Source organism: Notolepis coatsorum (assembly GCF_963971535.1).
Source record: "Notolepis coatsorum genome assembly, chromosome: 13".
NCBI lineage: Eukaryota > Metazoa > Chordata > Actinopteri > Aulopiformes > Paralepididae > Notolepis > Notolepis coatsorum.
The window spans coordinates 23,561,313-23,575,982 of NC_140177.1; the positions used below are offsets into that span (position 1 = coordinate 23,561,313).

At 42.6% G+C, this 14,670-nt stretch overlaps 1 protein-coding gene across 2 annotated transcripts in view; it reads right to left on the reverse strand.

Annotated features, from left to right (window-relative positions):
• insra (insulin receptor a) overlaps window positions 1-14,670 on the reverse strand; it is a 163,966-nt gene that overhangs the window by 77,094 nt on the left and 72,202 nt on the right. The window contains exon 1 of one of the 2 annotated variants that reach the window (XM_084327986.1): window positions 11,003-11,022. The exons of the other annotated variant lie outside the window; for it this stretch is intronic. Within the exon in view, the coding sequence (XP_084184112.1) occupies window positions 11,003-11,015 (13 nt within the window). The 5' untranslated portion in view covers window positions 11,016-11,022. Of the gene's footprint in view, window positions 1-11,002; window positions 11,023-14,670 lie in introns of those variants that run through there. 2 annotated transcript variants of the gene reach the window in all.

Sequence of the window (14,670 nt, forward strand, 5' to 3'; positions counted from 1 at the left end):
AAACACCTCGCCGAGGCTTTCGACATGGAGCTAACTCCCAGTGCAGAAATAGCCATCTTCGGAGTCTTACCAAGACCGGACCATCAAAGGGTTAGGAGAAGAACAATAGATAGAATTGCCTTTGCATCCCTACTAGCACGCAGAAGGATCTTGCTAGAGTGGAAATCACCAGCAGCCCCCAAAGCATCCCTATGGCTCAAAGATCTCATGTTCTTTCTAAATCTGGAGAAAATTAAATACAACCTAAGGGGGTCTAGTGAAAAGTTTGAAATAGTATGAGGCCCTTTTATTGGTTACATAGCCAAGCTAAAGACACTATAGGACAATGCGAAGGAAGGATGAGTGAGAGAGATATGTGTTTGTATGTCTCTGTTATCTGTTGTGTATTTGTAGGATTGGATAGGACAGGGGAGGGTTCGCACAAGGTCCTTGAAGTGCTTAGTGCTTGATTTTTTACAAAAAAAGATCAATGCCTGAAATTCCTTGAAATTAGCCAATTTTTATTTTTATTTTTGACACAGTGCTTGGAAAGTCCTTGAAATTCAAATCGGTCATTCACATTGGGTGATTCTTACTAATCCCAGGAAAAGTCGCGATAATAGGCCTTTAGTGAAATCCAGTTATCACGTTGTAATTTTTCGCCTGATTATCTAATCATCCTGAAATCAACGCTAGATTATCGTTATGATGTCTCCTCATGCAAGAATGAAATGTGGTTTAGACTGGCGCCCCCCCCCCCCCCCCCCCCCCCCCCCGCCACCAACAGCACACACACACAGCTTCAATCGTGGGAGAAAAAAATATCAGATCAACGCAAGATTTGATAGTGTTCTTACCCCGTCTCTGATGTAATGCAAAAAAAAAATCCAATTATCTGATCGCTATTTGAAGTACTGGTCACGGGAGTCCGTGCCACATTCTCCAGCATTGCATATGAAGGAGGGGGGGGGGGGGGGGGGGGCAGCCTAGTTGTGATATCGTTGTAACAGGTTACCTCGCCGGAGTATTTAAACCCCGCCCACACGGCTCAGCTCGGCCCAGAACAAAAATACATGGTTTCTAATAGAGTGCAATAGCGGCCACAATGCGTTAGGGGGCGGTATTGACCGTCTGCAATCCCAGACACACTCAGAACAGCATGCACAAGGTGCCCTGATGAATTATTAATGGCAATAGCGAATAAAATAAATACAGAAACAAAAATGTAGATCTACGTTAATGGCACTCAACCGTTGGGCCACAGAAACATAGTTCTACGTTAACGGCACTGGAAGTATTAATATCCTATTCAATGCCAGGGACCCGTATGTTGCCGTTAGAAGGCCTACTGCGACGCAGAGGGTGCAGTACCGGCCAGATTCTCCCAGGTGGCGGTATTGAGCTGCAGTAAACCCTGTTCCAGACCCTGTGTTACACTGAACGTTTTTTCCCTCCACAGATCTTCTGTAGACGGCAAGGCTAGAGGTTAAATCGGTTGCATCCAAACGTCTACGGGACATCCGATGCATATGATGTGGTTGGTTATGTCGTGGGCCAAATGGAAATGGGATGGAGCAGATATCGATCAAACAATTGGAATATTATTTTTGGAATACTCCCGATCAAAGGTAAGGATCATCTGACGTAAATTCTGGCTTGATTGTGCAAGGTTTTCATACCGATCCAGCTGATCAGCGTGTTTAGCGTTCAATACTAATGCCGTTACTGGTAATCAATAATCAGAAACGACCCCCCCCCCCCCTTTCATGCATTCATGATGAAACATAATACCTATTGTATAGATTTGATTCGGGAATACTAGCGTGTATAGGCAAGAAACGCCCATACTGCTGTAAAACCATACTTATATTCACCACGGTATAACACAGGAACGTATGCATGGGAAAATGATCTCTTTTTGCATCTTGAAGAAGAAACAGTGTCAAATTACTATAATATTGTATCCATGGCTATAATATAGAATATAGATTTAGCTCTACAAACAAGGTCACACAGTCGTATCTTTTAACGCTTGGCCCAGCTACAGCAGTCCGCGTCTAATGGTTGGCACTGATTGAGTTAAGGTGTGGCTAATTGTCGGAGATTGGCTTTGAGCCATAAATATTGGATCAGACTTTTATTTTATTTTATTAAAAAATATATAATAATCTATAGAAAACGGCACTTAAAAGTGAACTGTATCCTTTTTAAAATGAGAAAAAGTCCTTGAATTTAATTTTGCAATGTCTGTGGGAACCCTGGAGGGAGGGGGGGGGGAGGGCGAAAATATAAAATGTGCCATTCAATGTGTATTGTATTCCACTGTACCTTTGACGACTAATAAATAAAGTAAAAAATAAATAAAATAAAAACGTTAATTACAGCTTCATGAAACGATGTAAATGAAAGAATAGCAACACCTTGTCTTATAGGGACTGCTACCTTATCATTTCATGGAGCTGTAATTAACACAACACAAGGATTCATCACCGGTGGCCACATTCAAACTCATTCACTCCCAATAACCGTCAAACTAAATGAACACGTGCAAAACTGTTCAGAGAGTTTTTGGATGCACATGAGATCATGTGCAAAATAAATCTGCGTTGTTTTGGGTGAAGTGAACTTGTTTTTCAAAACAAACTTGAACTTTTGACAGTGTGGTAATCAACTTCAAATGAAGCAAGAGGACTGAATACTTACGCAAACTAGATTTCCCTCTTTTTTCTTTTGCTTACACACATCTAGAAACCTCTCGTCCCTTTTGATAGAGTACTTTGTTTTGAACAGACAAAATTATTCATCAAGAAATTACTTATTTTTGGTATCAATCGCATAAAACATAAACAGTGCACAATTAAGAAATACCTTTGCAGTACGAAAACATCCAAAAGGTCAGGCCAGAGAGTACTTTTTCTAGCCAGACTACACCACGTCACACTGGAACATGTGATCCCACTATTGGCCTAATTCAAAATAAGACAATCTCCCAATGAAGCTGTTTACACGGGTTGCTTGTAGAAACTACTCCATTCATATTCCCATTTACGTGCTACGGCTCATTAATGACCTCAAGGCGTCCCCTCCGCTTTACGCCCTGGTGCTACGTCCAACCTTCCCCCCAGGATAAACCCCAGACACACCCTTTGTCATTGTGCTACCGTGGTGTTATTCCTGAGCCTGTTTTCTTACAAATTCAGCTGATTTATCTCTTTTTTCCTTTGTAAACAAGTTTGCAAACTCTGGAAGGTAAGAGCTTATGATGACATATGTTGTCAAGTGGTTGGATTGCCGTAGGCTATGTATTACAAAACGCTGCTTAAAATAGCACCATGGTGTGATTGATGCGTATACACGTCTGAAATGTCCTGAAACTCCATGTGTATTGACCGGACTGGCGCCCGCTCCCGGGTTAAAGGTCATCGGGGGAAACGCTGTTTACGTGGCAAGTATATTATACAATCTTAACTCTTCATACTTGTTCATATGTCACTGTTCATACATTTTGCACATTAGTGCTCAATTGCACAGCCCTGTTAAATATTCCATCCCACTGTATTTTTATACTAATTAGTATATATACACTCAACCACATCGTGCACAATTAGACAGCCCTGGCCTATATTATTCAATAATTATATATTCTATTGTGCTTCTATTTAAATGTAGCTTCTATTTATTTATTCTACCTTTTAATTTTATTCTACCATAATTGTCTGTCTGTTAATGTCACACCAAAAATGTTTGACTGATTCAGTAGTATCGTCTTTAACCGGACGTATATATCTGGGTCCGTGCCAAAGCGAGTCGGCGATTGATGTGGTTTTGTTGACGTCTCGTGTGTCGACCCTGACCTGCCTGCCACACACACACACACTGCAGCCTCCACACACACACACACACACTGCAGCCTCCACACACACACACACTGCAGCCTCCACACACACACACACTGCAGCCTCCACACACACACACACTGCAGCCTCCACACACACACACTGCAGCCTCCACACACACACACTGCAGCCTCCACACACACACTGCAGCCTACACACACACACTGCAGCCTCCACACACACACACACACACACACACACACACACACACACTGCAGCCTCCACACACACTGCAGCCTCCACACACACACACTGCAGCCTCCACACACACACTGCAGCCTCCACACACACACACACTGCAGCCTCCACACACACACTGCAGCCTCCACACACACACACACTGTAGCCTCCACACACACACACTGCTGCCTCCACACACACACACTGCAGCCTCCACACACACACACACTGCAGCCTCCACACACACACACACTGCAGCCTCCACACACACACTGCAGCCTCCACACACACACACACTGCAGCCTCCACACACACACACTGCAGCCTCCACACACACACTGCAGCCTCCACACACACACTGCAGCCTCCACACACACACACTGCAGCCTCCACACACACACACACTGCAGCCTCCACACACACACTGCAGCCTCCACACACACACACACACACACTGCAGCCTCCACACACACACACACACACACACTGCAGCCTCCACACACACTGCAGCCTCCACACACGCACTGTCGTCTGTCATTAATGCAGCGCTGCCTGGTTTCCTCTCCGCTAGTGAGGAACAGATGTTACCCTCCCAGCTGCTATTTCCAAACATCTCTCTCTCCCCCCCTCTCTCTCTCTCTCTCTCTCTCTCTCCCCCTACCCTCTCCCTCTCTCTCTCTCCCTCTCTCTCTACACCGCGGCTCCTCCCGCCCCCGCAGTGGAAGTGACAAGGCCACATATGTAGACGGACGGCATCGTAAACGACTGCCCGGAGCTTCATTCATCGATTCGTTGAAAAACGAGAAAGTCCACCTCAAAAACGGAATTTGCATACAATGTTCCCTATGGTATTTTCTACCATTCCATCTAGCTCTTTAGATGCAGAGTGGAAGCTACCTGCATGTACAGTAGAAGCCCTTAGAAGTCCAGCTTTTACTGCTACTCTACCACTACTCCACCACTCCACTTTGTGACTTCTATTGTTCTGGATTTCACACCTCCACTGCCTGCCACAGGCTGGAAAGATTTTCATCTTACATTTTTATTCGTCCCAAATGTCCCAGCCCCATCCAATTTCTTAGCTTTTTTCATATTTATCATGCATTGCAACACTAATATATGGTACAGTAGCCCAAGTCAGACTGCCCATATAAAAATTATCTTGGGGGTCTGAGGGCAGTAGCCCCCGACCCCCTCCCTGGGGAAGCACTTAAGTTAAGTACCCTCGCTTTGTTTACTGCAGAAAATTTACTTAAGCACTTAAGTTAAGTACCATCGCTTAGTTTACTGCAGAAAATTAACACCTAGTGCTAGTTCTAAACTGACATCGAAGTGACATTGGAGTGGCAGAAGGGACCCGATTCTGAAAAGATTAATCTGTAATCCTTGTGTATACCTACGTATACACCTGCATATAACTCTGTATGATAGCATGTACAATAATGCTGTAGTGTGTATATATACATATTTATTCTTACCATATATCTATCTATCCACATCTGTCTGTAGTTTCAAGTTCAAGTTTCTTTAATAGTTGTCATACAGAAGTACAGAATACTTTTATACAAAATGCTTCTTTCTGTTACGCTCCAGAGACTGTGCTAGACAAAAGATAAGTATGAAATAAAATAGTATAGCATGTAAATATAGAAGTAAAAAATAGAAGTCACGTACGTAGACAGTGTTCAGTATATACATATGTACAATGTTCAATGCAGTATGGTAACTGAGTTACCATACAATATACTATGCAATATACTAATATACAATATACTATAACTAACTAACTAACTAACTAACCGCCTCGGACAGTCCTTCATACCAGCGGCCATCAGGCTCCACAACAGTGGGCAGCGACTAGCAGCCTCCAGGCTCCACAACAGTGGGCAGCGACTAGCAGCCTCCAGGCTCCACAACAGGGGGCAGCGACTGCTACCAGACATTGACCTGGGACTTATAGGAACCCAAGGAGGACAACCTACACTACCTTAGGCTTACTGCACCCTATGTGGATACTGTGATACTGTGAATAATGTATATTTCAGTGGATACCGTGATACTGTGAATAATGTATACTCAGTAGATAGTAAATTATAACACTACCTCATGCATACTGCACCTTATGTGACACTGTGAATAATGTGAATATTCCTCAGCTAGTCAGATAGTAAACTATATTGACCATATTGATCAAATTGTTTACACTGCCTGTGTTGTTTTTTACTACCTGTATACTGTGTTGTTTTACTACCTGTACCCCCCCTCCCCCCCATGCTGCTATGATGCCTGAATTTCCCCAAGGGGATCAATAAAGGAATATCTTATCTTATCTTATATAGTGCAAAGCAGAAATGGGATGAGGTACAATTTAGGTACAATTTACAGTAAGGTGTACTGAGGTATGGGTTGTAGTGCAAATCCTTTACCAATAAATATAAAGTGTGTCTAGGTGTTCTAAAGTGTGGAGAGTGGGTGCTGCAGTGTGTTTGTTTAAAGTGAGTGTGTGCGTGTGGATGTGTGTGTTGTGAGTGCATTTGATGGTTGTTGCATAGTGTTATTGTTCGTTGAGCAACCCGATGGCCTGGGGATAGAAGCTAGATAGTCTTTCTGTGCTTGCCATGAGACTCCGGTATCACTTGCCTGACCGCAGCAGTTCAAAGAGGCAGTTGTTTGGGTGGCTGGAGTCCTTGATGATTCTCTTAGCCTTACCCCTGCACCGCTTGTTGTAAATGTTCTGGAGAGTGGGTGTACTCCCCCCTCCTTCCGTAAATGGCGCTGCCTATGACGGCTGCCAGTCTGTTTGCGGTGGTGAATATGCATATGTTTGTCTCAAGGCTCTGTACCATTATTACTATCTAAAATGTAATAATTGTGGAATATTACTGTAATGAGCTGTATGTGTATGATCCAAGCGTCCTATGATCCTCATAGGAGCATAACAGAAAAAAAGCATTCCATGTGAAGGTATTCTGTATCTTTGCATGTCAACTAATAAAGAAACTTGAACTTGAAACTTGAACTTGAATTGTGCGTTCGGCTGAACGTGCCACTCTCTGTAGTCTGCTACGGTCTTGTGCGGTGCTATTCCCAAACCAGGAGGTGATATTGCCAGTCAGGATGCTCTCTATTGTACATGAGTAGAAGTTCTTAAGGATCTTCTGACTGACTTGGAACTTCCTTAGGCATGTACATAACGGCATATAACGACTTGGAACTTCCTTAGGCATGTACATAACGGCATATATTTTTTATATATACCTACTTATACACCTGCATACAACCCATATAACTCTGTATGATTGATAGCATGTACAATAATGCTGTATATACAGTGTACTGTGTATATATATATATATATATATATATATATATATACACATATCAGTCTGTACATACCTGTATATAATAATTTTTACATATATGTAGATACTATATCTATATCTCTGTACATATCCCTTACCTACTCTTACTAGTTACGCTGGTGGCCAGTATGACCTATTACCATATTGTCTTTATACCTGTATCACTGTACATATTAATACTACAACTCTGTACATACATTTGATTAACACTATACTCAGTAGTACTCATTTATATATTTTATACCCCGTTTAATCACCTGTACATTGTATATTACTATTGCACTTTGCCACTTGACAAATGCCATGTGCGTCTCGTCTGGAATGAAACTGAAGAGAATGAAGATAACAGAGATAGAAATGATATCCACAACCCATACGTTTTAATTTAACTACCAGCAGGGAAAAAGCCATTTGTACGCAACATAATTGGTTAGTCTACGTTCACCAACATACCTGCTCGCTCAATGTATGAATTCCGCTAACAATTATCTGCCGTGTTCTCACTTGGGTGCCGGGAGGGTAAACTCTGGGTATGGTGCAGCTAAGTTCAGGAGTCCAGCACGTGTGTGAAAGGGGCTGAAGTGTTACGACATAGACTTCCTCTGCCGGTCTTTCTTCGACTCGTGTCTGTAACGTAGTTAATCACAACCTATAACGGAACGCTCCGACGGAGCTCCCGAGATGATAAAACGGTAAAAATACGGAAGTACGTCACAGGAACACATACACGGCCTGGCGCGGCCAATCACAGCTCTGCGACGTTATATATTTCTGGCCGGCTGCACGTAGGCGTCGCCAGGTGGGCTCGCGGGGAGCTTGGCAAGCTCGCCCACAACCCTCGCAACCACTTTGGCGTCTTGAGAGTATAGATTAGGCATAAAGCCACCCAGAGGTATGAACGGCTTCCCTCCAGAGCGCAGAAGAACAAGAAAATGAAAGAAAACTTTGTAATGACCCTGCAGCTGTTCCAATGTAAATGTGCCTCCTCCGTGCACTTTCGCCGCTCTGAAGTCTGACTCGGTGTGCTCGGCCACGCGCGCTGTTCTCACACGGACCTCGCGAGTGCCTGCATGTGGGTGTGTTTGCGCTGTGGGGCGTATTCGTCGCATGGGTGCGCGTACCGCACCGTGACGGCCATACCGTAAATTCGCGGGACGAATACACGTACCGTTACACCCCTAATTCACACGCAGTGATTACCGGTCCGCAGTAAAAATCACTCTCACTCGTTAACTCCACTTTCCCCATCTGTACCACCTGGCGCCAGCGTTAGACCATTTTAGCTATGTTTGCAGACCCATCGTGTGTTCTGTATTATAGCTATGGAGACAATAGTATGGCTCATTTGACAGGCATTGTTCATAGTCCATTACTGACTAATCAGTTCACACACTGTAGTTTGTAGTTTATTACACGCTAAACATCGCCCATCTTCAAAATAATCCAGCCTTTTTCCATAGATTGCGAGATATGACGCGCTATATGCAATAAGCCCAAATCTTTCTGGTTGATCGCCTGAAACCCCAAATAAAAAAGGTATATACCATGTACATATGTACCTTCAAAAAATCATCAAGGGGAGGGGGGGGGGGGGGGGGTTGTTTAAACTAGAAACTGCGATCGTGTTTGTCGAGCATGTTTTACATCCGGTAAAACACAACACTGATCGTTACAAAAACATGTTTCAGGTTCGGTAAAATAGACATAGAATATACCTTACCGTAGCCAGAAGGTATTCCAAAAAGAATAATTCCCAGTGATCGCATCGCCATCGCGATTACCCGTGTATATGTCTATTAGGGGTGTAACGGTACGCAAAAACCACGGTGCGGTACGTACCTCGGTTTTGAAGTCAAGGTTCGGTACGGGTTTTCGGTACAGTGGGGGAAAGTTTGGCTTTCCATGTTCCACTCAGGAGTGATGTAGTGTGCAGTAACTAATTGTACTTGTAGGGTTGTCAACGAATATTCTATATTGAAATTAATAATAGACTTGTAAAATAATTTTTAAATCATAATTATATTAGATTGTGAAAAAAACAGCCCCCGGTGGGCGGTCGTTAGTGGTTAGCATACCGTTGAATTCGTTCGGTACACTACACAGCTGTTCGGTACGGACGTGTACCTTTACACCCCTAATGTCTATACTCATGTATACGGGAAATAGGCTTCAGGCAAAAAAATCTCAAGGCGCTTTGTCTCCAAGGAGGAGGAGCCCTTTACTTAAAACATTTTTTTTTTATAAAAAGAAAAAGAAAAAAAAAGTGTATCCACAACAAGCTATTCCAGTTCAAAAGGTAGGTGATACTGCCACCTGGTGAGATTCGATTGTCATTGCAATTCCAACGTAGGCCGATGCGCCAGGGAGACCTAGAGGGCTCCGGCTGACCGTATAGAACAGGGATCAAAGGAAAATATCAAAGGATCAAAACCCGAGTATACTCGGGTATGGCGTCCAATGAGTTAACGATGTGTGGTGGCGATGAAGGTGAGGAGGCGGGTGGTATCTCGATTATCTTCAGAAACAACACAGGTATGCAATTATTCAAAATTACGGGAATAGGGTGAACAAGCCGGTGCCTGTCCACACATTATCCTCAAGAGACAACCGGCCCGATGTATTATGCAAAAACAAATAGTCTGAAAGTGTTTAAACACAGTGTCCTCATTTACCACCGACAACACAGAGAGCTGTTTTAACTGTGGAGTCACAGTAGCAACACCTCACTTCTACTAGTTAGCCTTTTAATACACTCTGCTGCTTCAGACTCATTACATTCACACTATGATTATTGCAAATGAGCTATTTTATTGCACTGCATTTATTCCGTCTATTCTATACTCGTTATATGTCTGTACTTTATGCATTGCTTTTATTTAGTCAATTCTCATTTCATGGCTGTCTATATTTATGCTAATTTTATAAACATTTTATGCCTATGTCTATTTTGTGTCTACATTACTACTGTGAAGCACTTCTTCAATGAATGGTCCAAACAAATAGTTATTATTTATATTATTATTTAATAATAAGTCAATTTAATGTATACCAACGCTAGGTATTTTGTATTTTTGTATTTATTGGTTTAAAATACAGAGACAGTGCATATAAAGGAACATTTGACTGTAAATATGCCAGTTTAGCCAAGTTGGCAAATTTTCAACTGTAGTCTCTGACATGAGCACTACAATAATTAAAACATAGTACAATCATTAAAACACAGTAGGAATCAGTATAGGTTAAAATACACTAAAATACATACAAATAAATACATTAAAATACATTACAATACATCACAACCCCTCAGTTAAAATGGTCGCACACTTGACCATCTCTCAACCATGATTTTAAGTTAGTTTTAAATTAAATGTAACTTTGATACTCCCTGAGCCATGTTGGCAGACTGTTCCAGGTGTGGGCTGCTCTCACGGAAAAGGCTGCCCGACTAAAAGCAGACCTCCTGTTTGGGACTACACAGTCCCCTCTTGACTACAGACCTGGTATATCTGTCAGCAGATGCTTTCTGGTTAGCCAAGATGCATCCCAATGTCAGTGACGCCTGTAAATAGGTGTAAACACACTCACCCGCTAACCTCATGGTTCTGTCCCGGGCTACTCCTCCACTACTGGACCAGAATATTCTAAACCTCACAGGGTGCCTGCAACATGACCGTCCATCCCGACTCATTCACAGCGATATTTGGCATTCGTCCCGAAGCAAACCGTCACATACTGTGGCGAAGGCTTTCGTTGGCCCGACTTCTCCTCCTCTTCAAGTGGAAACATGTTTCACCCTCTGCACATGGCCGATGGATCAAAGAGGCCCCGCACAATGCATCAAACTAGAGACAATTAGATCATCCCTTAAAAAGGCTCATTGAAAACCTTTAATAAGACATGGAGAGCCGCTCTGGACCGCGTAAGTGACTTAACGACAGCTGACCCCCCCCCCCCCCCCAGTTTGTTTGACTGTTTTCTCTGGGTGGGCTGTGGGCCCTTTTAGTTGGGTTGTTAGGTTTGGATTGTGTACATTTCTGTTTTGTGTGTTTATAAACTACATATACATTCGAGTAAAAAAGTCCTCCATTTTGGTTGATTTTCTTGAGCTGGATGAACAACTTGAGTTGTGCTTCAAGAAGGGAACTTTTTTTTGTAGCAGATTTTATTTGTCAAAGCTCAGGAGAGAAAACAGAATACTTTGTTTAAGACCATAATCTGTATTCATGTAGTGTGTATTTAGATCATGTAATGTGTAATGTAATAACGGAACACTGCAACAGTATTTCTGGTCTTATAAACCCATGAGGGTTGGGCACTTTGTGTGCATGACACAAAAATAAAAGAATCAATCAATCAATATAAGAGATACCAAAGAGATTAGACCACATCGTATGTATTGATAGGAACTCCTACTAACTATATCAAAAGACATAAAGACTCAACATGGGGGGTTAGGATGAGAATAAGGGTAGAAAGAAAAAAGAAGCAGCGAATACAACGGCGACGATTGATACACGCTCCAAGAAAATAACAGGCGGCGCGCCGGCAGATCCGCCGTTGACAACCCCCGATGGGAATATAACGGAGAATATACCGGGTACATCGGCGACTGGCTCCGAGATGGAGACAATAGAGGACAACACAACGGGAACGACAGGAAAAAGTAGCGTGAAGGACAAAGCAGAGGATATTGAGAAGATAATAGCCAACAAACCCGTCGGCCCCATCACTGCAGCTACAATATCAACTGGCACTGGCAGTGTAATTACACAACCCGACTTTAACTCCTTGACTAGCCTGATCAAGGAGCTGATTATGGAACAGATGGTAGCTTTCAAATTACACGTCGCACACATCGATACTAAATTCGAACACATCGATGCTAAATTAGAAGAAGTTATGAAAGCGGTCGCTGTACAGTCCGAGCGAATCACGACAGTGGAGAATACGGTGACAGAAATTACACAGGCAGTCAAAGAGAACGAGAACACCATCAACGTTGGTTTGACAGAGGTAACAAAGGAGATAAAAAGGGTGGAAGAGGCATGCCGGAGGAAAATACAAGAAGTTAAAGATGAAGCGATGGAGAGGCTACTCGAAACGCTACTACAAGCGAAATAACATCCGCATTGTAGGACTTGACGAAGCAGTCAATTGCGCAGACGACAAGTTTCCAACAGTGCTATCAGAGATTTTGGGTAACAACTTTCTAAACACAGAGCCGATAGTGGACCAAGCTTACAGAATCGGTACTCGGGATCAAAGAAGCAACGGGCCAAGAGTCATCATTGTTACTCTGCGCAAGACGGCAATAAGAGATGACATCATCAAAATTGCTCGCAACCAAAGGGGAAAGCTGAAACATGGTGAAAACCCAATATTTATCTACGAGGATCTTTGCAAAGAGGCCATCGCTCGGCGTCTCCCCTACAAGGAGGTGATGCAGAAATTGTTCAAGTCTGGCCTCAGACCAAGGCTAGTATACCCGGCGCTATTATCGATCGTGGGCAGTGACAGCCGTAGGGTAGGATTACACACGCCTAAAGAAGCCGAGGAATACTGGAATCTACATGGAGCAGAACCCCCAAGGCAGAGCGAAACACTGTCTAAAAACAGATAAGCCTTCTCATCTCTCTCTTTCTCTGTGTATATCAGTATTAGAATGACTTTATCCGGGCTCAACAAAAGTAGCAGATGATATGCATGCCGGCTACACCAAGGCATAATGTGTATAATATGATTCGTAATGCATTATATTTTCAGACCTCTGGTCTCCGTGGAGACAAGAATATATCATTGACAATAAGAACAATCTGGAATATTCTGGGCTCATCGCTCGACTGCTCTGGGTCACTTAAAATTTCCAGAAAATACTAGCAGTCATGAACCCTGGGTAGGAAGATCATTCTGGAACATAACAACAGTCTGTTAGTATATACTAGTATTCTACAACCTTCTAGAACAGGGGTCAGGAACCTTTTTGACTGGGAGAGCCATAAAAGCCAAATATTTCTAAATATATTTCATTGAGAGCCATATAGTATTTTTAACATATAATAAATTAAATATGTCTTACTTTTAATGCGACTTCTGGTGCTGCATGGTTTTGCTGATGGCCTTGTAATCTGGTTCATACGTGGTGAGATTGAGCTTCATGCAGGCGTTGAGGCTTCCATCAGTTAAACGTGAGCGTAGGTTGGTCTTAATGTTCCTCATATGCGAGACTGCCCACATGCATATGTAGAGCCAAACATGGTCAATACGGCAATACTCACGCTGCATTGTGTGGTATGTCACAGGAAGCTCATTCCAAGTTTTAAGAATCAGCTGGTCTTCAGGTTGAAGATTTTTTATTTCTGTCCACTTGTGTTCCCTCGCCAGCTCTGCTCGCTATATCTTCAGCTACAGATACTATTAGCTGTATCTTCAAAACTAATTTCTGTTTACTTTAAAATGACACAGTATTAAAATATCACAAGTAAAAAAAAAAAAAGGCAATCCGGTGGCCTAAGGGAGGGAGTCATACGCGGAGGATGTGTTTTTGGAACACAGGCCTGTACGACTCTCTGGGTGAGGGGAAAAAAGGGGATTTTTATTTGTATATATATATATGTTTTTAAGCTCGGCTCTCAACGGGACCTCAATAATTGGATGTACATCTATTGTAGCTTCGCACTCCAGAAGCATTACCAAAAACTACACAAAAACATGTATAGATTATGGCTAGTTTGAATATAATGATATGGAACACTGGTGGGATAAACAAACAACACAAACGCAAAAGCGTGCTCACACTGATGAAAAAAGAACATGTGGACGTGGCTCTACTAAGCGAAACGCACATTTTAGAGGAAGACAGATACGTTAGCGGATAACACATATCATAATATTAGTCACTCTTCTTTTGGTACGAGAACTCGAGGTGTAGCCATAGTCGTCAGACGTAAGTTAAATATTGAATTAAAGGGGGTATGGTCGGATGCGGATGGGCGTATAACTATAGCTAGGATTGTACACAATAACAGGAAAATAGCGTTGGCAGCGGTATATGCCCCAAATTTGTACGAAGAGGGTTTCTTCACTACACTAACCGATGAAATGTTAAACCATCCCGATTACTCATTTATAATAGGTGCGGATTTTAATGCCATTTGGAATCCAAGGATGGACAAATCTTACCTCGCCTTTTCCAGCGAACAAAAAAATTCATCTAAAGCATTAAAGGATTGGTCAAAGATTACAGGTGTAAATGA